The sequence below is a fragment of the Suncus etruscus genome, chromosome 3 (genome assembly GCF_024139225.1).
Source record: "Suncus etruscus isolate mSunEtr1 chromosome 3, mSunEtr1.pri.cur, whole genome shotgun sequence".
Classification (NCBI taxonomy): domain Eukaryota; kingdom Metazoa; phylum Chordata; class Mammalia; order Eulipotyphla; family Soricidae; genus Suncus; species Suncus etruscus.
In genome coordinates, this window is record NC_064850.1 from 60,849,742 (window position 1) to 60,869,392 (window position 19,651).

The 19,651-nt window shown below is 37.0% G+C and overlaps 1 protein-coding gene across 1 annotated transcript in view; it reads left to right on the plus strand.

Moving 5' to 3' along the window:
* ASPM (assembly factor for spindle microtubules) overlaps positions 1-13,668 on the plus strand; it is a 47,455-nt gene extending 33,787 nt beyond the window's left edge. The window contains 13 exon segments of the mRNA XM_049770779.1: positions 4,112-4,325; positions 5,645-5,783; positions 6,461-6,593; positions 6,596-6,664; positions 6,914-6,940; positions 6,942-6,986; positions 6,988-7,089; positions 7,091-7,109; positions 7,261-7,292; positions 7,295-7,417; positions 9,150-9,326; positions 10,192-10,358; positions 13,200-13,668. Coding sequence (XP_049626736.1) covers positions 4,112-4,325; positions 5,645-5,783; positions 6,461-6,593; positions 6,596-6,664; positions 6,914-6,940; positions 6,942-6,986; positions 6,988-7,089; positions 7,091-7,109; positions 7,261-7,292; positions 7,295-7,417; positions 9,150-9,326; positions 10,192-10,358; positions 13,200-13,305 — 1,353 coding nt within the window. The 3' untranslated portion in view covers positions 13,306-13,668.
* The last annotated feature ends 5,983 nt before the right edge of the window (positions 13,669-19,651 follow it).

Consider the following 19,651-nt stretch of genomic DNA (forward strand, 5'->3'; position numbering starts at 1 on the left):
GCTTTATAGTTTTCTTTGTATAGGTCTTTCACGTTTTTGGTCAAGTTGATTCCAAGATATTTGAGTTTGTGTGGCACTAATGTGAATGGGATTCCTCTTGACTTCCTTCTCTTCCCAATCATTATTGGTGTATAAAAAGGCCATTGATTTCTGTGTGTTAATTTTGTAGCCTGCCACCTTGCTATATGAGTTTGTTTCTAGAAGCTTTTTGGTAGAGCCTTTAGGGTTTTCTAAGTAGAGTATCATGTCATCTGCAAACAGTGAGAGCTTGACTTCTTCCTTTCCTATCTAGATTCCCTTTATAACTTTTCCTTGCCTGATCGCTATAGCATGCACTTCCAATACTATGTTGAAGAGGAGTGGTGAGAGCAGATAGCCTTATCTTGTACCAGAATTTAGAGGAAAGGCTTTTAGTTTTTTTTCATTGAGGATGATATTTGCATTGTCTTGTGGTAGATGGCTTTAACTAGATTGAGAAAGGTTCCTTTCATTCCCATCTTGCTGAGAGTTTTGATCAAGAATAGGTGTTGGACAATACCAAATGCTTTCTCTGTGTCTATTGATATGATCATGTGATTTTTATTTTTCTTGGTGTTGTGTATGATGTTGATATATTTACGGGTGTTAAACCATCTTTGCATTCCTGGGATGAAACCTACTTGGTCGTAGTGTATGATCTTCTTGATGATGCATTGTATCCTATTTGCCAGGATTTTGTTGAAGATCTTTGCATCTGCATTCATCAGGGATATTGGTCTGTAATTTTCTATTTTGGCAGCATCTCTGTCTGGTTTTGGTATCAAGGTGATGTTGGCTTCATAAAAGCTGTTTGGGATTGTTCCCATTTTTTCAATTTTATGGAAGAGCCTGGCTAGGATTGGTAGTAAACTCCTCTTGAAAGGTTTGAAAGAATTCATTAGTAATCCATCTGGGCCTGGACTTTTCTTTTTGGGCAAGATGTTTGATTACAGTTTCAATTTCCTCAATAGTGATTTGAGGTGTTTAGGTATGCTACATCCTCCTTACTTAACTGTGGAAGTTATAAGTGTCCAAGAATGTATCCATTTTCTAGGTTCTCTCTCTCTCTCTCTCTCTCTCTCTCTCTCTCTCTCTCTCTCTCTCTCTCTCTCTCTCTCTGCTCTCTCCTCTCTCTCTCTCCTTTCTCCCCTCTCTCTCTTTCTCTCTCTGTGAGTTTTGCCAATGGTCTATCAATCTTGTTTATTTTTTCAAAGAACCAACTTTGCTTTCGTTGATCTTTCGGATTGTTTTTTGGTTTTCCACTTCATTGGTTTCTGCTTTCAGTTTTATTATTTCCTTCTGTCTCCCTATTTTTGGTTCCTTTTGTTGGTCATTTTCTAATTTTATGAGCTGCCTCATTAAGTTATTCAGGTATGCCCCTTCTTCCTTCCTCATGTGTGCTTGTAAAGCTATAAATTTTCCTCTCAGGACCGCTTTTGCTGTGTCCCATAGATTCTGGCAGTTTGTGTCTTCATTATCATTTGTTTCTAGGAAAGTTTTGATTTCCTCTTTGATTTCATCTCGGACCCACTGGTTTTTCAGTAGCAGGCTGTTTAATTTCCAATAGTTAAAAAGGTTTTTCTTCTGTGTGCCTTTGTAGTTCACATCTAATTTCAGAGCTTGTGGTCAGCAAAAGTAGCCGCAAGATTTCTATCCTCTTGATTTTATGAAGGTATGTTTTTTGTGTCAGCTGTACGTCTGTCCTGGAGAATGACCCATGTACATTGGAGAAGAATGTATATCCAGGATTTTTGGCGTGGAGTGTCCTATGTATATCTACTAGTCCTCTTTCTTCCATTACTCTTTTCAGAGCTAGTATGTTTTTGTTGGGTTTCACTATCAAGTGTTGACAGGGCCGTATTGAGGTCTCCAAATTATTGTGATATTATTAATGGTCTTCTTTCAGATCTTGTCAATAATTGTATTAGATAATTTGCTGGTCTCTCATTGGGTGCATATATGTTTAATAGTCCTGATTTTCCTTCCTGTTGCACATATCCCTTGATTAGGACATAGTGTCCATCTTTGTCCCTTACCACTTTTCTGAGTATAAAGTTGGGTGTCATCAGATATTAATATGGCCACCCCAGCTTTCTTAATGCTGTTGTTTGCTTTGGATGATTTTCCTCCAGCCTTTGATTTTGAGTCTATGTTTGTTCTGGACTATTCAGGTGTGTTTCTTGTAGGCAACAGAAGGTCTGGATTCATCTTTTTGACCCATTTTGCCACTCTGTGTCTTTTTAATTGGTGAATTTAGTCCATTGACATTGAGGGAGATGATTGTCATAGGATTTAATGTCATCTTTGTAGATAAGTTGGCTGTGTTTGTTGGTCTCTCTTGTCTTAAAGTGGTTCTTTCTGTTTTTCCTTTAAGGCTGGTTTTCACTTGTGAATTTTCTGAGCTGTTCATGAAGCTATGTATCTTTCCTTCAAACCTGAACATGAGTCGGGCTGGGTGGCAGTATGTCTCGGTGAGGCACCCATTTTACTCAGTCTTGTCCACAATACTCCACCACTGTCTTCTGGCCTTGAGAGTTTCTTGTGACATGTCTGCTGTAAGTCTTAGGGATGCTCCTTTGAATGTAATTTCCCTTTTTGTCTTGCTGCTTTCTGTGGGATTTGTCATCCTAACGAGGATGTGTCTTGGGGTGTTTTTCTTTGGGTCTCTTTTAGCTGGTACTCTTTGGGCATGCAGGATTTGCTTGCTTGTAGTCTTTAACTCTGGGTGTATCTCTTTGATGAAGTCTTTGACAGTTGATTCTTCCTGGAGATCTCCTACCTGGGCCTCTGGGACTCCAATGATTTCTTACGTTGTTTCTGTTGAGTTTATCAAAGACTTCTATTTTCATCTGTTCACATTCCTTGAGTACTTTTATTCATTGCCTGATCGTTTGTCTTAAGGTTCTTTTCCAATTTCTTCTGCTGTGTTGAGTTTTTTCTGCATCTCATCTCCCCAGCATGCCAATTCTGTCCTCAGCTGCTGTTACTCTGCTGGAGAGGGCCATCCACTGAGTTTTTCAGTTCAGCTACCATGTTTTTCAGATCTGTTATTTCTGTTTGGATTTTTCTGATTTCTGTCTTTGTGTTTCCTCTTCAGATCGATCTATGCTTTCTTTGAGTTGTACAAACATCTTCCATATTTCCTATTCTAAACTTCTTTATCCGAGAGGTTTAATCAGAATGGTTGGAATTTTTTTAGGTTATTCGAGCTATCATCTCATTCTCTGTGCATGGTGTTTGCCTGCGAGGTTTCCCCCCATTGTCACGCTTGTGTGTGATATTTTCTGTGTGTTGTGGTGGGGTTCATTGGTTAGAAAGAGTGCATGGTTGTGAAGCGGAGCAGCCGTGCTCCTCTGGAACCTCTGGGAGAGCTGTTTTTCTGGGCCCTTTTCGACCCACTTTTAAGAGGTTCAGGGGACAGGACAGTGGAAAAACACTCACAGGCAACACTCACAGTTTCTCACAGTCGGGAACCACTGGGCAGGCCTAGATTTTTCCCAGCCTGACGTCACAAACAGGGGACTTTGCTTTTGCAGAATACTGCGGGAGCCAGTTTTCATGGTTAGGACAGAGTTCCTTGGTGTTCTGGCCCTTGGATGAGCCTCTGAGAGAGTATTTTTCTGGACCTTTTTTGGCCCACTCCAAGAGGTTCAGGGACAGGACAGTGGAAAAACTCACAGGCAACACTTCACATAGCTTCTTAATAGCTGTTCGTCGCAAGTGTATTTGTCCTGAATTTAATACATATCGATGTACCTATATTAAGGAACGTATAGTCCCCCTTCCTGTCTCACAATGAAAATTATAACATAAAATGATTAATTAGACATGATCCTGGGTTGAACACCTTCACAAAGCTTTAGCTATAAATGATTTATAAAATGTTTAGCTATAAACCTTAGATATCCTATACATAAATCCAATTAACTATGACAGTTTCAATTAAAATATAAAAAGTCATCATTATGCCAACTCATTTTACATTGTGAAATTCACGACCTTATTGATATTTTTTGCTTATATTTATATTAAAAATTGTTTAATAATGAAGCATTTTCATGCATTAATATTCTTTGCAAAATTTTTGTTATAGAGACATCAAGCTGCTTGTTTGATTCAAGCATATTTCAGAGGTTATCAAGAAAGGCAGGTGTTTCTTCGGCAGAAAAATGCTGCTTTGACCATCCAAAGATATGTCCGAGCTAGGGAGGCTGGGAAATTGGAAAGAATAAACTACATCAAACTGAAACAGGCCCACAGTCGTTCTGCAGGCATTTGTCGTGGTTGGTTAGTAAGAAAAAAAGTAAGTATTTTTAGGGGCTGCCATGATAGTATAGTAGGTAGGGCATCTTGTCTTGTACACCAGCCAATACAGGTTCAATCCCTGAAGTTTCATATGGTCCCCTTAGCCTCCTGGAATGATCTTTTTGTTTTGTTTTGTTTGTTTGTTTTGGGGGTCACACCTGGCAGCCTTCAGGAGTTACTCCTGGCTTCTGCTCAGAAATCAGGAGTGATTCTGACCGAAGAACCAGAAGTAATTACTTGAGCATCAGTGGGCTATAGCAAAAAAATAGACAAAAATATGAGAAAAAAGGTATTTTGAAGTTTAATTTCTTAGTGTTTCTGTGAAAGTATTCTGACATTACACTGTGTTAAGAAACTTTGGATATTGGGCAGTGATTTCAGAATTAATGCAACTGAAAACTTAATTTATTTGGCAGAGCCATTTGTTCTGGCATACTATTTATCGCCAACAATGCAAATGAAACTTGGTCTTCATAATTGGCACCAAGGGACTGAAATGGGGATATGCCCGAAGGAGGTTTAATTTGTCATGTTAACCTTTTGCTACCATCAAGTGACTGAAGTATTAATACACAGTGTGATAATTGCACATTGTAAGCAAGAGTGAATCCTTCTTAGTTCATGATGCTTGGGGCATCTGGCATTTACCAGTGCTTCAGTGCTTCTACTCTTGAGAAAAAAAATAAAACAATTTTAAAGAAACCTTTTATATTTATGCTTATTAACTATGAACTCTTTTTAAGGAGCTAGGGGCACACATTATCAAAAGCCTATGCTTGTACTGAACTAGTATAACTTTTTCTAATGAGGAATTTCAGGTCATTTTAATATCACCATTTCCAAAAAGTTCTGCTTGAAACACTATGTAACTTGGGATGGGGAGGGCTTTAATCTTCATAGGTTTCCCTCATTATAATTAGTATATCACAAAATCTTAGTTCTGGATGTTCTATTGAAAATCTAGTAATGTCTTTTGTACTTTCAAATAGGATTAGAAATACTGTGTATGAAGGGATTGTAATCACATGATAGTTCCAGGGTAAATTATTTTAGCATTTTTATTAAAACAATTAAATTGGGGGCCAGGGCGGTGGCGCTAAAGGTAAGGTGCCTGCTTTGCCTGCGCTAGCCTTGGACGGACCACAGTTCGATCCCCCGGTGTCCCATATGGTCCCCAAGCCAGGAGAACTTCTGAGCACATAGCCAGGAGTAACCCCTGAGCATTACGGGTGTGGCCCAAAACAAAACAAACAAAACAAACAAAAAAAACAATTTAAATTGAAAATTAATATTTTATTGATCATTTGTTTTCTCCCTCTAGATTTTAGAACAGCAAACAAAATTAGGCTTCTTCACTTTACGGCCAATGCATTTTATCATTTGTCTGCTTTGAAAATTCAAAGAGCATATAAACTTCACCTGGCTCTACAGAATGCGAAGAAGCAGATCAATTCAGTCATCTTATATTCAGGTTAGCTTACCTATTGCAGTACACTTGCATGGTTTTGTTTTTCTGTTATACATGTTTTCTTATTTATATACTTATATTTAATTTTTAATTGAACATTTTATGCTGAGGTCACATAGTATTTATTTTTTTGCTATATAGCTTTTTGAGGATTTGATGGCTTACAAATAGGCAAAATATGAAAGACCCCAGAATAAAGTTGAAAATTTGTTTGGAATAATTTACATTTCTACAAGCAAAATCTAAGGGTATCTAATTCTCTATTCTGGCCAAAACATGGCATTGGGAAATTCTTTAGAATTTTTTAGTGGGGAAAATCTCATTTTTGTTTTATATTTCCTAGATTTCTAACAGTTTTAAAGCTTTTTGTGTATGTTTTTTCAGATTATCCGTATGACTTTATTGTTTGTTTTTATGTACTTTATCCATTTGTCATGTGTTTAATATGAAGTGTTGGTTGAATAGACAAGTGAATTGTGCTATAATTATATAATTTGTAAAAATAAAACAATATTAAGACTTAAATAAACAGGGAAGGATTTTCCCTAGTTAAGATGACCTATTACTAGGGAGGATTGAAGTTAACTTCAATATAATGTTCTGTTTATTTTATTTCTGTAACTCTCTGTAATTGTATATTTAAAAACCTGCAATAAAATAAAATTCTTCATGTTAAAAGAGGTGGTTTCGAGCAAGATTACAGCAAAAGCGGCTTATTGAGAAATACCGTAACATAATGAAGAGTCAGCAGGAACTTCAAGAACACCTGAGAAAGCAGAATTGGGCTGCATCAGTCATACAGAAAAAGTGGTTCGCCGTTTTCTCTTACGGAAAAAACAGGAAAGAATTAATAATGGAATCAAGAAAATTCAGGTAACTGAAAATGAGTGATACCTTAACTTATATGTGAGTGTTTTTTATATATTTACATATACCTTTAGGAAATTTTATGTTTATTAGAACTGAAACAAAAATAAGACCCAACTGAAGTTTTGGATGCAGCATTTTTTGATCATGTTACATAAATGTTTTGAAAGTATTTACTTTCTGGAAACAGACTTAAATTTCCAAATAATTAATGGGTTGCACTCTTAAAGTTTTTTTGTATTTTATCTCTTTAAGGCATTATGGAGAGGATATGCTTTGCGAAAAGAAGAACAATTGTAAAAAAATCACGGCTATCCGTCTAAGTCTCCCAGGCTGTTAATAGAGAGATTCAAGAGGAAAACAAGCTCTACAGAAGAACCGCACGTGCACTTCATTGTCTCCTGACGTACAAGCACATTTCCGCTATTCTCTGAAGCCTTAAAGCAGCTTGGTTAGTTCAGTTTTTGACAGTCTCTGGTGTGAGGATGAGATACAATTTTTAATGTAAGAGTTTATAGAAATATAATGCATGGTTAGCTAGTGACTATCCCCCATGCTGCTATGTGAACTTCCTGTTGTTATGCTTTTTTTTCCCTTTTCAGAGGTAGTTACAAGATTGTCGCCCCTGTGTTGTGAGAGAACACTGCCCAGAGTGGAGACAATTTCTAAATATTCGTTCTGATCTGGAGCTGTAACCGCAGTGTGCCCTGCATGGAAGTCATCAGAGTCGCTGTCCAGGTCTTGCTCAACGTCGCAAAGGTAGGTTTTTTACTTTAATAAGGGAACATCCAGTTGGTTAGAACCTACTCCTGACCAGCCAAATTAAGTCTCGAGCCTCTCGTTACTAGCACTTGATTTATTTCTGAGATCTTGGATGGGTCAGCATGGGAGCCTGGTTTTAATATATCTGGTGTTAGGAGCACTGATAATATTTTACAATTTTCTGTTCTTGTTATTATCACAGTAGCAACTAACACATTGACCACAAGATACATGCTAGCATTTTAATACAGTGTTTAATTAAACCCTTCAAATTCTCTTAAAGTAATTCCTATTATTCCTGTTTTTAGAAAAGTATTAAATTCCAGTAGGGAAGTTTTTATCCTAATGAGCTTAAATGTGCTAAGTGGTAAAATTAATTTTGGATATGCCTTGGCATGAGAAGCTCTATATTTTGATTCATGAATAGATTGAATTAGTCATAAAAAAGATGGTTCTGCCAAGACTGATGAAGAGTTAGGTATAACATAGACACCTGTAATACTCTGTACAAATGTAAGTCTTTGGGCTTTTAAACTCGTTGCAGATATCCAGTGCAGAGATATCTGTACTAATGGCAATGCTGTCACTTCAGAAGTTTTATTATAACCAGATGTGAATTTCCGCTCCACTTCCTAAAACTTAGAATACTTTATTTTACCCAAAGTGTGTGTGTGTGTGTGTGTGTGTGTGTTTATATTATTTTCCTTCATTTGTTAGTTGTTTTTGAAAGTGTGCTTAAAAAAAAAACTTTAATGCCCAAACTTGTGGGTTTTAATCCAGCTTTGCTGTTTGATTTACTACAGGTTTCTTAGTTTCTATGTGTCACATTTTCAGCTATAAGACTGGACGCTGTAATAATCATACCTACCCTCATAATATTATTGGGACCTTTTAATTTCCCTTCTCAGGAAGCTCCCATTCCAGTGTTCAGGGCTCTCTGGTGATACCTTGCCCCTCCTGGTGAAAACTTGCCTACCCAGAAGTTTAAGAGTCCCTAGCTGCTCAGGCCCTGCAGTACAGGGACACCAGACCTCCCCAGCAGTGCTTGGGGACAAATTGTGAGTGTTTAAGTGATTCGACAAATAACAATTTTACACAAAACTGCCACTAACTGTGTTAAGCATTAGTAGTACTTACGATATTATTTTTTTATCTTAGGTATTATTGTTATTCTACCATACAAATGTTAATGTGAATCCAGTAATACAATTATTATTAAAGCATTAAAAATAGACCCCCATACTTATTAGTATAAATTTAAAAAACCATTTTTGCAGCAATATCTCTTTTTTCTAGGAAGGATATTGTCATATAACTAAATGGAACTTTGCCATTATTATGGTATCACCCTATGATTAGTTATTCCAGACAGGTTAACATCGGTCTTATCAAGATTGCTTTTATTTGTCTCAAGCTTTTTACTCTCAGAGCTTTTCATAATGTGTGTGAGAGGGAGGGAGGGAGGGAGGGAGGGAGGGAGGGAGGGAGGGAGGGAGGGAGGGAGGGAAGGAGGAAGGAAGGAAGGAAAGATTTCACAAGTTGGTTGAATGTAAAGAAAGTTACATAGTGCACCCACATAGATGACAGATCCAGAAATGATAGTAATAGCATTTCCTCAAGTCCTCTACTTTGCTCTGGACAGCCCTGAATGTGTCTAAACTCTCATGGTGGACTTATTTCCCAGGTGTTGGCACTCACTTAACTTCTCCTTTTCTTGCATCTCTTCCAGTATGAGAAAACCAATGCCGCTATCTATGCCGCCGAGAACTGTGTGGAGACACTCTTGGAGCTCCTGCAGGTGTACAGAGAAAAGCCAGGGAACAAGGCTATCAGCCAGGGCGGGAGCATTTTCACCAAGACCTGCTGTCTGCTGGCTGTACTGCTCAAGACCACACCCCGGGCCTCCGTAGGTCTCCATCCCTCATTTTTGCTGCAGAATTTTTTTTTTAATTGATTCTGAAGCTTAGGCTTTTCTTTCAGTACTGATTTCTGTTCATAGGTTTATGTTTAAGTCTGCTTTTGTGCACACAGCATGTGACTTGCCATTTAGTGTAAGGAAACTGAGCACTCAAGTTACTGGAGAAGGGTTGCAGCTATGGGAATAACTATTTCTCATTTATTCAAGGATGTGACAAATGAAGAAACGGTACACATACTCTCAATCCTCTGCTTGTACCCACTCAACCTCCCAACTTCTCTGTGCCCAGACCCCTGAGTGGACCTCTAACATGGTCTGGCCCTGCAAATACTGGGAACACAAGGGCCTAAGATAGGGAGAAAGGGTCCAGTTCAAGTCTGCATGCCTATGGCTGCAGGGTGTTCCTTAAAGAAGGAGGCCAGTGTAGACAGGGACTACCCTGACAGACATGACATCACATGGTGAGTCCATGAGAGCCTTGGGAAATGTTAAGGAAGAAAAATTCCCCCAAGAGTTACTGATAGGATGGAATAAATTTTCCCAGTAATTTAGAATATTTTCCCCTGTTGGCAGTATGAATTTAAGAGCTTTTTTTTTTTTCCAAAGGTTTCAGTTTTTGACTTATGTAAAATTGCCTTGCAAATTAGTTCATATATTAAACCAGCCTAATTGCTGAACTAGAAGAACTTGGCTTTGTGATTGTTAAAAGCTCTTAAATGTACTGTATGGCTAAAATTATGACTAATTTTACTAACAAAGGGTACAACTGTTGAATCGTTTAGAGTTAGTTAAGTATAGAGAACTCAGTGGATTGTTATTAAATGTGCGGTTTTTTGTTCCTACCCACCCCCAGGATGTTCGAAGTAGACCCAAAGTTGTCGATCGGATTTACAGTCTTTATAAGCTTACAGCTTATAAGCATAAAATGAACATGGAAAGAGTACGTAGCAAGCAAACGAATTTGTCTTTAAACATGTCTTTTACTCCAGAAACACCTGTAAGAACCAGAATAGTTTCAAGGTAAGCTGTAAATGAACTTTATGTTTTGCATCACCGTTTCTATATTCCTTTAGTAAATATTTATTACCACTATAAGCAAACTATTATATAGACTGAGGGGAGTACTAGTATACAAACAGCAATCGATTTTTTGGTGAATCTAAATTCTCTATAAATAGAGAAAGAATACTTGTTTTAAATATTCAGTATTCTGAAACAGTTCCTTGTCTTATAAAAAAGAAATACTAAGGCTAATAATTTATATGGCCAGACGATTTTTCAACCCGCACAAGCTGAAGAGCTTCTAAAAATCCCTCTGGGTTAAAATACCAACTTCCAATTTGTCCATAATCATGTGAAATTTCTCCTGATGTTTTAAGAATTTTCATTTATCACTGAGCTGATGTAGCCTATTATCACAAATTTAGTCACCTTAGTAATAATATATTCTTGATTTTATTGTTCTTGAAATCAGATGTTCTAAGTCAGTATCAGAATGTCAACAGGAAGGAGCTCCGGTCCTCTGAGGGGCTTGTATTTTTCCAAGTCTTTTTTTTTTTTTTAATAAATTTAAATGAGGGGCCAGAGTGATAGCACAACAGGTAGGACTTTTGCCTAACCTAGGTTCAATCCCAGCATCCCATATGTCCCCAGAGCCTGCCAGGAGTAATTTCACAGCACAGAGCCAGGAATAAATCCTTGAGTGCCACTTTATGTGTCTCAAAAAAATAAGATAAATTTAATTAAGTCACCATGAATTACAAGGTTATAGAAGTTGTTCATGTTTGAATTCCAGGCATGCAATATTCCAACACTAATCCTCCACCACTGTCCCCAGTTTTCTTCCCCACCCCCCAGTCTGTCTCAGCAGCAGGAACTTTTTTCTTTTTATCCCTCTTTAGACACTGGTTTGCAATACTGCCACTGATAAGGGATCATTATGTCATTTTATCTTATTATTTCAGCACCTGGTCCTGGCCCAAAGTGACTCCTTGCATCTATCACTCTTATAATTCCTTCCGAACCTATTCCCACCCACCACCACTGCAAGCTTTCTAGTAATAACCAGTTCTGCTCTACTTTTCTATTGCCTTTGGGTTTTAACTATTCCCTTATTATGTTTCTTTATATCTTGAATCTTTAAGTACATTAAAGGAGGGAGGGTGCAAATCTAAATACAAAACTATCTTCTCTTGAGGTCTTTAAGTACATCTTCAAAGAACCTTTAATCAAATAAATAACATTTATATATTCTGAGATATGCCTTTGGAGAGTTAGAGGGAACAACCATCCAGTTACCGTAGACCCATAAATAATGGGAAAATGCTCATAAGCCATTCCAGGGCTAGGTTTGTGTTTCTGAGCAGATAAATCTATCTAGAGAAAATTTGGGAATCATTGGAGAGTATTTAAAGTCATGAAAAGAGATATTATTCTTGAGGAAGTGAACACGTAGAAAATTCCCAGTGGGAACCCCAAAGCTACTCTAGTTTCCCCAGAAATCAAAGAGATAAAGAGCCAGTCACCTGCTCTGAGAAGGAAAATCTAGTTAGAAAACAATTCTGAAGAGCGGGGTCACCATCAGGATGGTGGAAAATATACATTGTACTTAACCTCAAGGTTACTAGAGAAGTTACTTGTGATGCTAAATATGGGTAAAAGGAAGATCAGGCATTTTACATTTGCATTATTCTTAGCATCCTGTATCCCTGATGGTTGCAGTTAAAAAAAACACCCTTTTCTAAAAAAACTATTCTAGCTAATCAGTACAGAAGGAACATGAAATGTTTTTGTAGTCGCTCATGAAGTCAACTCTAGACTTATGATCAGGCAGAACTAACCGAAGGCATAGGCAAATTGACTTGATATCCGAGTCTTAGGAGAGAGACACCCCACTTCCACCTCCAAGTATTGCCTAGTACACAAAATAATCTAGTTAGAGTTCTTGTCAATAAAAAAGCAAACCTGGTGCTATTATGAGTGACTTACAAACTAGTTCAGTTATAAACCTTGATACTGCTCTTTAACGTGCAAGTCAAGCATTTGGAGCTTCTGTACAATATAACCTTAGTCTATTGTTTTTTTGTTTTTTTTTTTTTAAAGATTTGTTCAAGATTAATTTATGTACAATAAGGTTCGCCTTTATTAACTATAAAATAAAATCATTTTTATGCTGATAAATTTTTGGGCCCTCTAATAAAAATTTGTAGCAGCAGTCTTTTTAATTTGCTAACATAAATAACAAATTTAATATTGTAATAGTTATTATATGAGTTATTCATGTTCATTTATGTTTCAAGTTTATAACAGCTTCAGGAATAACTATGTTGATTAGTTGAAATTTATTTATAATGATTAACCATTTTTCTGATTCTTTGTCTTCAGTTTTGATATAATATTTAATCCATTTTTTAAATTCATCTTATCTACCTTTTCATTTCTATGACTTATCAATCCTCTACCAGATATTCATCTCTTAATGCTAAGAGTTTGCTTTTTTATTGACCCTGGGCTTCATAGCAATTATATTTAGAATGACTCAAGTGTTATAGTAGTTGGCTTTTTTTAAACTGTAAGCTTATTTTTATTTCACAGTCTCTAGAAAGTTTATTTTACCTTCTCATTCATTAATGGAATAGGCTGAATAGCGTAAGCTTCAAGGATCCACGATCAACTGATTTAGGAGTTGGAGAGAAGTAGTCTATTTAGTAATAATGCTATAGTAGAAAAGAGAATTTTGGAATTAGTGGTTTTTAGCAGAAATCTATTGTGCTCAGGCAGGAAGGAGCCTAACATTTATTTTTGGTGAAGGCAACTCTTTGAAGGGTAGGCTGCACTAATCCAGATTCTCATTCCTTTCAGACTTAAACCTTCCTGGGTTTTGAGAAAAGATAAAGTGGAAGAAATTACAAACCCTCTGCAAGCTATTCAAATGGTGATGGATACACTTGGCCTTCCATATCAATAAATGTAAACCTTTTTGATATGTATAGTAAAAGGGGACTTTCAGATCAATCATGAATATGTAACATGTTTAGATTATCTTTGTAAAGCTTTGAAAATCTGATTTTATATAAAAATTGTAAATATTTGTGTAACAGAAATTGTTTATATTCTTTGTTTTTTACTGACTTTATTTGTGCAATGTCAGTTAGTCATAAATAATTGTAACTGTCACTCCTGTCTATCACCTTTAAATATACTTGTTTGAAATTGATCATCTCTTTTTATGCTTTCATTCCACCTTCCTCCCCCTCCCCTTCACTGTTGTTGGTCACGGGGTTGTGAAATAACAGCTTTGCCTCCCTTGGCCTTGGTGCTCCCACATCTTTCAGTTGTGTTGCCTACCATAATATAATCATATTCTTTAGAGAGTCGTTTATTACTCCTGCTTTGTAGAGAAATTGACCGCACTTATAAAAACAAAAAGCAAACATTGAAAATTTGAGATTTTGTCAACCCCATTTAGATATGTGAGGAGAGAAATAAATTTCACAAGCAACTGGATAACATTGCATTTATCTCATCGATTTAGATTGAACCATCCAGATAGGCAAGTAAGCACCCCTAGGAAAATAGGTGAACTTAGCCCACTGGGTAAAAAACCGTGTAAGAGAAACACATTGAGGGGCCAGAGAGATAGCATAGAGGTAAGGCGTTTGCCTTTCATGCAGAAGGTTATTGATTCAGATCCCAGCGTCCCATATGGTCCCCCAAGCCTGCCAGGAGTGATTTCTGAGCATGGAGCCAGGTTACCCCTGAGTGCTGCTGGGTGTGACCCAAAAAAAAAGAGAAACACATTGACAAGTCAAAGGCCATAGGCAGGTCTGAACATTTGATTTACATATCACTCTTCATTTGTCAGCACAAAGCAATGTTTTTGTTTTTGTTTTGTTTTTCAAAATTATGAAAAGTCTCTAGTTTAGTACCTGCTGGCACTTAATTGAAGCATGTTTTTTAATGACTTCAAAAATGTAAACTTTGTCATTAGCTTTTTAGTCTACAGAATCACTCTTGTAAACAGTGCACACATCATGCTCAGTGATCACACATGCTAGTTCTTTGATCATTAACAAACCACTTCAGCATCAACAAAACAACTAATATAGAAATTGAACACTGAAAAAGGGTGTATTGATACACATTATCCCATTGTTGAATCCCCAGAGCATAATGCTGAGAGAAAGAAGTCTTAGCCCCACCCCAAACAAATTACTTCTGTTTATTTATTTATATGTATCTTCAACAAGCAAATGATATGGGGTGAGAAACACTGCTTTAGGGTATTCGCTCTCTGTCTGGAATGTTCCTCAGAAAAGAAAAACATGGCTCATTCCTTGCTCTTTCCAGTGTTTGTGCAATTTAACTTTGTATTTAGGCTTATGTCAAATTTCAATCATTACAGATATTAGCCCCATAACCAAATACTTTGAGAACCTCTTCTCTGCCCACTGATCATATGTGGTTTAAAGATGGCTAAAAGTGACAAAATTCTCATTATTTGTGTGTGTTTTCTACAGTTAGAATCTATTGTTTCTAGTTGCTATTTGATAGTTGTTATGGTTTTCTAAATATAGAAGGGAGTCAGGCAAGCAGGGGGATAGATCTCTCTGGACTTGATTTATTGCAACATCAGGATGGGAGGTAGGTAGACAGACTAGCACTAAGTCCCAACAGCAGTTACGAGGGGGGCATCTCATAACTGAAATCATTATTCCTTAAAAAGACAGGAGATGGGGCTGGAGAGGTGGCGTTAGAGGTAAGGCATCTGCCTTGCAAGCACTAGCCTAGGATGGACCTCTGTTTGATACCCTGTCATGCCATATGGGCCCCCCCCCCCCAAGCCACGGGTGATTTCTGAGCACATAGCCAGGAGTAACCCCTGAGCGTCAAATGGAGTGTGGCCCCAAAAAGAAACAAACAAAAAATGAAAAGGGTCAGAAGCAGACTTAGGACTGAGTTCTATGAGGAATTCAAGAATTGTTTTCTTTCCTTTATAAAAAGGTTAGGTATATCATTATTGATTTCTATTTATTCAAATCCTTGCAATTGACTACAGTGATTATCCAACTTGAAGTTTATGTAAATTTGATTAGTAGAAATATCTTTTAACTTGGCTCAAAATGTCTTGATATACTCCCATTAGTCTTTAAATATTTTGCCTTTATTTTGTTATAAAACTTTGATGCAGGGGCCAAAGTGATAGCACAGTGGTAGAGCATTTGCCTTGCACGCAGCTGACCCAGGATGGTCCCCCAAGTTCAGGAGCAATTTCTGAGCACATAACCAGGAGTAACCCCCTGAGCATCACAGGGTTTGACCAAAAAACAAACAAAATCCACTTGGATGCAGTATTATCTATTTCTCCCTAGCCCTATATCAAAAATTCATGTTTTTCTGGGAATAAACTGATACTTTTATTGGAGAATAATGTGTATTAATGCACATGTTATATGACTGGGATAAAATGCTAATACTCATGAGTGATGAAATACCCATAAATGAGTGAAATTACTTCTGTCTATCTCTGTCCCTCTGACCTATTACACTCAGCATAATAGTCTTTCATGTCCATCCACGTATAGGAGATTTTCATGGACTTTATTTTTTTTGACAGCTACGTAGTATTCCATAATGTACATGTACTACTAGTTTCTTTAGCCACCTCATCTGCTCCTGTCAGACATCAGGGTTATTTCAGATTCCTGGCATATTCTAAATAGCACTGCAATTACTATAGGTTGCAGAAGGCCCTTTTATATTGTGTTTTTGTGTTCCTAGGGTATATCTCTAGGAGAGGTATAGCTGGGTCATATGGGAGCTCAATTTCCAGTTTTTTGAGAAATTTCCATACTTGTTTTCCATTAAAGGCTGATTAGATGGCATTCCCACCAGTAGTGAATTAAGAGTTCCTTTTTCCCCCGCATCCCTGTCAGCATTGATTATCTCTTTATTCTTTGTGATGTGTGCCAGTCTCTGTGGGTGTGAGATGGTGCCTCATTTTTGTTTTGATTTGCATCTCCCTGATGACTTAGTGATGTGGAGCATTTTTCATGTCTTTTGGTCATTTGTATTTCCTTCTTTGAGAATGTGTCTGTTCCTTTCTTCTCTCCATTTTTGATAGGATTAGATACTTTTTTCTTATTAAGTCTGTCAGTACCTTGTATATCTTAGATTTTAGCCTTTATCTGATGGGTATTAAGTAAATAGTTTCTGCCATTATGTGCATTGCCTTTGTATCCTAATCACTATTTCCTTTGGACGGTGCAGAAGCTTTCTCAGCTTATTATAGTCCCATCTGTTTTATCTTCACTTCCACTTTTTTGGACAGTGCTGTTACCAAAAAAAAAAAAAAATCAACAAAAGCAAAAGTTGGTTCTTTAAAAAGTAAACCAAGATTGATAAACCACTAGCAAAACTCACAAAGAAAGGGTGAAAGAGAAACTCTAATAAATCAGATTAGAAAAAAAGGGGTAGATTACTCCAGATAATACAGAAATTTAAAGGCTAATCAGAGACTACTTGAGAAACTCCTATGCCAACAAAACATGAAAACCTTGAAGAAATAGATAAAATTCTTGGACTCTCATAATCTTCCATGGTTGAATCAGGATGATCTAGAATATCTAAACAGACCCATCACTATTGAGGAAATTAAACTGGTAATCAAAAGTTTTCCTAAAACAAAGCCCCAGGCACCAACGGATTTACTAATGAATTCCTTTCAAACCTTTTGAAAGGAACTACTACCAATCCTTTTCCAAGCTCTTTCAGGAAATTGAAGAAATAGGAACACTCCCAAATAGTTTTAGGAAGCCTACATCACCCTGATACCAAAACCAGACAGAGATGCTGCAAAAAAGAAAAACTATAGACCAATATTCCTGAATGAACAAAGAAAGATGCAAAGATCCTCAACAAAATCCTGGCAAATAGGATTCAATGCACTCATCATTGACTCACCATGACCAAGTAGGTTTCATTCCTAGAATGCAAAAAATGGAGGAGATTGTGCCTGATTACACCGAGCAGTGCTCTGGAGCCTCCGAGGCTCCATTTCTATGGTGGGACAGTTTCATTTTGCTTAAATACATTTATACATAGTTCAAGATACCTAATACAAGTAGACATCCCTCTGCCAACTTCTGAGATATAGTATTCACTCCTGAAATACATCACATTTCAATATAATTTATACTGCTCTGATTTTATTCTTTCAAATATTTGATACTCTGTAATATTTTTCGCTTGATTTCTTTTTTATTTTTTGGGGGGGGGGTTTACACCCTGCAATGCTCAGGAGTTACTCCTGGCTCTATGCTCAGAATCGCTCCTTGCAGGCTCGGGAGACCATATGGGATACCGGGATTCAAACCACTGTCCTGCTACTTGCCAGGCAAATGCCCTACCTCCATGCTACCTCTGACCCCTCGCTTAATTTTTTAAGTATTTTGTTTCTCACTGTGATTTGGACATAGCTTTGTCTGATGTAAGTTATTTGTTAATTGTGGAAATCATAATTATATCAACATTACTATTTTTTAATGTGAAATATTGTAATTATAGCAAAGTAAACAAATACAAATAGTTCAATGCATTAGAAATTATATTGGGTTACAAATGTACATATTTCTGCTCAAAAAAAAATCTTTATTTTATGTTTCTTAAAAGATTATCACTGGGGCCCGCATGGTGGCGCTAGAGGTAAGGTGTCTGCCTTGCCAAGCGCTAGCCTAGGACGAACCGCGGTTAGATCCCCCGGAGTCCCATATGGTCCCCCAAGCCAAGAGCGACTTCTGAGCGCATAGCCAGAGGAGTAACACCTGAGCGTCACCGAGTGTAGCCCAAAGACAAAAACAAAAACAAAAAAAGATGATCACTTTGCTATATATAAATTTATGAAAAGAAAATGGAAAAAATGACAGTTCAAAAGAATTGGAAAGATAGTTAATGCTTAAATGACTACATCCATGGTACAATTGGGAAATTATTCCATTCATCTAGGTATATTAATCCTAACTTTTAAGAGAATGTCAATTCATATTAGTTAAAAATATATTCAATGCCATAACATACTGAAATTCATATTTTGTAGATTTAAAATGAGTTTCATTTAATTTAATATGGGTTAATGGGCTGGAGAGATAGTACAATTTCCAGCACCTCATATGGTTCCCCCCAACCCACCAGAAGTAATCTCTGAGCATATAATGCCAAGAATAAGCCCTGAACACTTCAAAATGTAGCCCCAAATTCAAAATAATATGATTTTAAAAGAAAAACAATTCTGATTTCACACAGGTGTGTGATTTTAAAAATGTAAATTAATGAACAGACCAAAAAAAAAGGGGGGGGGGACTGGAGCAATAGCACAGGGGTAGGACATTTGCCTTGTATGCAGCTGAGCCAGGAGCAAATTCTTTTTTTTTTTTTTTTTTTTTTGGTTTTTGGGCCACACCCGGCGGTGCTCAGGGGTTACTCCTGGTTGTCTGCTCAGAAATAGCTCCTGGCAGGCACGGGGGACCATATGGGACACCGGGATTCGAACCAACCACCTTTGGTCCTGGATCGGCTGCTTGCAAGGCAAACGCCACTGTGCTATCTCTCCGGGCCCAGGAGCAATTTCTGAGTGCAGAGCCAGAAGTAATCCTGAGCATCACTGGGTGTGGCCCCCCCCAAAAAAAATTTTTTAACATAAATCTTGATTTAAGCACCATAATTACAAGAATGTTCATAGTTGGGTTTCAGTTATATATAGAACACTCCCCATCACCAGTGCCTTTTTTTGGAAAAAAAAAATAGAAAAGAAAAACAAAACCAGTGGATTGTCACATCTAATTTTTTGTAAAAGGATGAAGGTGAAAATAGGTAAACAAAAGACAAAAGAGATATACAAAAAATCACTTGGTGGGATTTATTTGTAACAATGCATTTTATTTTTTAAGTACAAAAAATAGTGTTAATAGGCTAAGGTCTAAATATAGTTCTTTTTACAAGCTCTAAAAGAGTATGTAAATCAATGTACATAAATTACCTGAGGCTGTTATACTGACATAAACACAGTTATCTGCATATGATCTACCGGATTATGAAAGGACTCACTTATTTTCAAGAAATGTTCTATTTAAACATTAGAATTATAACACTTTTGGAGACAGTTTATTAATGTCACTAAAGAAAAATTGGTTATAGTAGATTTATTTCTCTGAAATATTGTGAAAGCAATACCGGAATTGGGAATTTTGCAAACTTCTTTGAACTTTGATATTTACAAACAGACCTGAACTTAGTCGGTCTCTGGAGTCAAAGTCAAA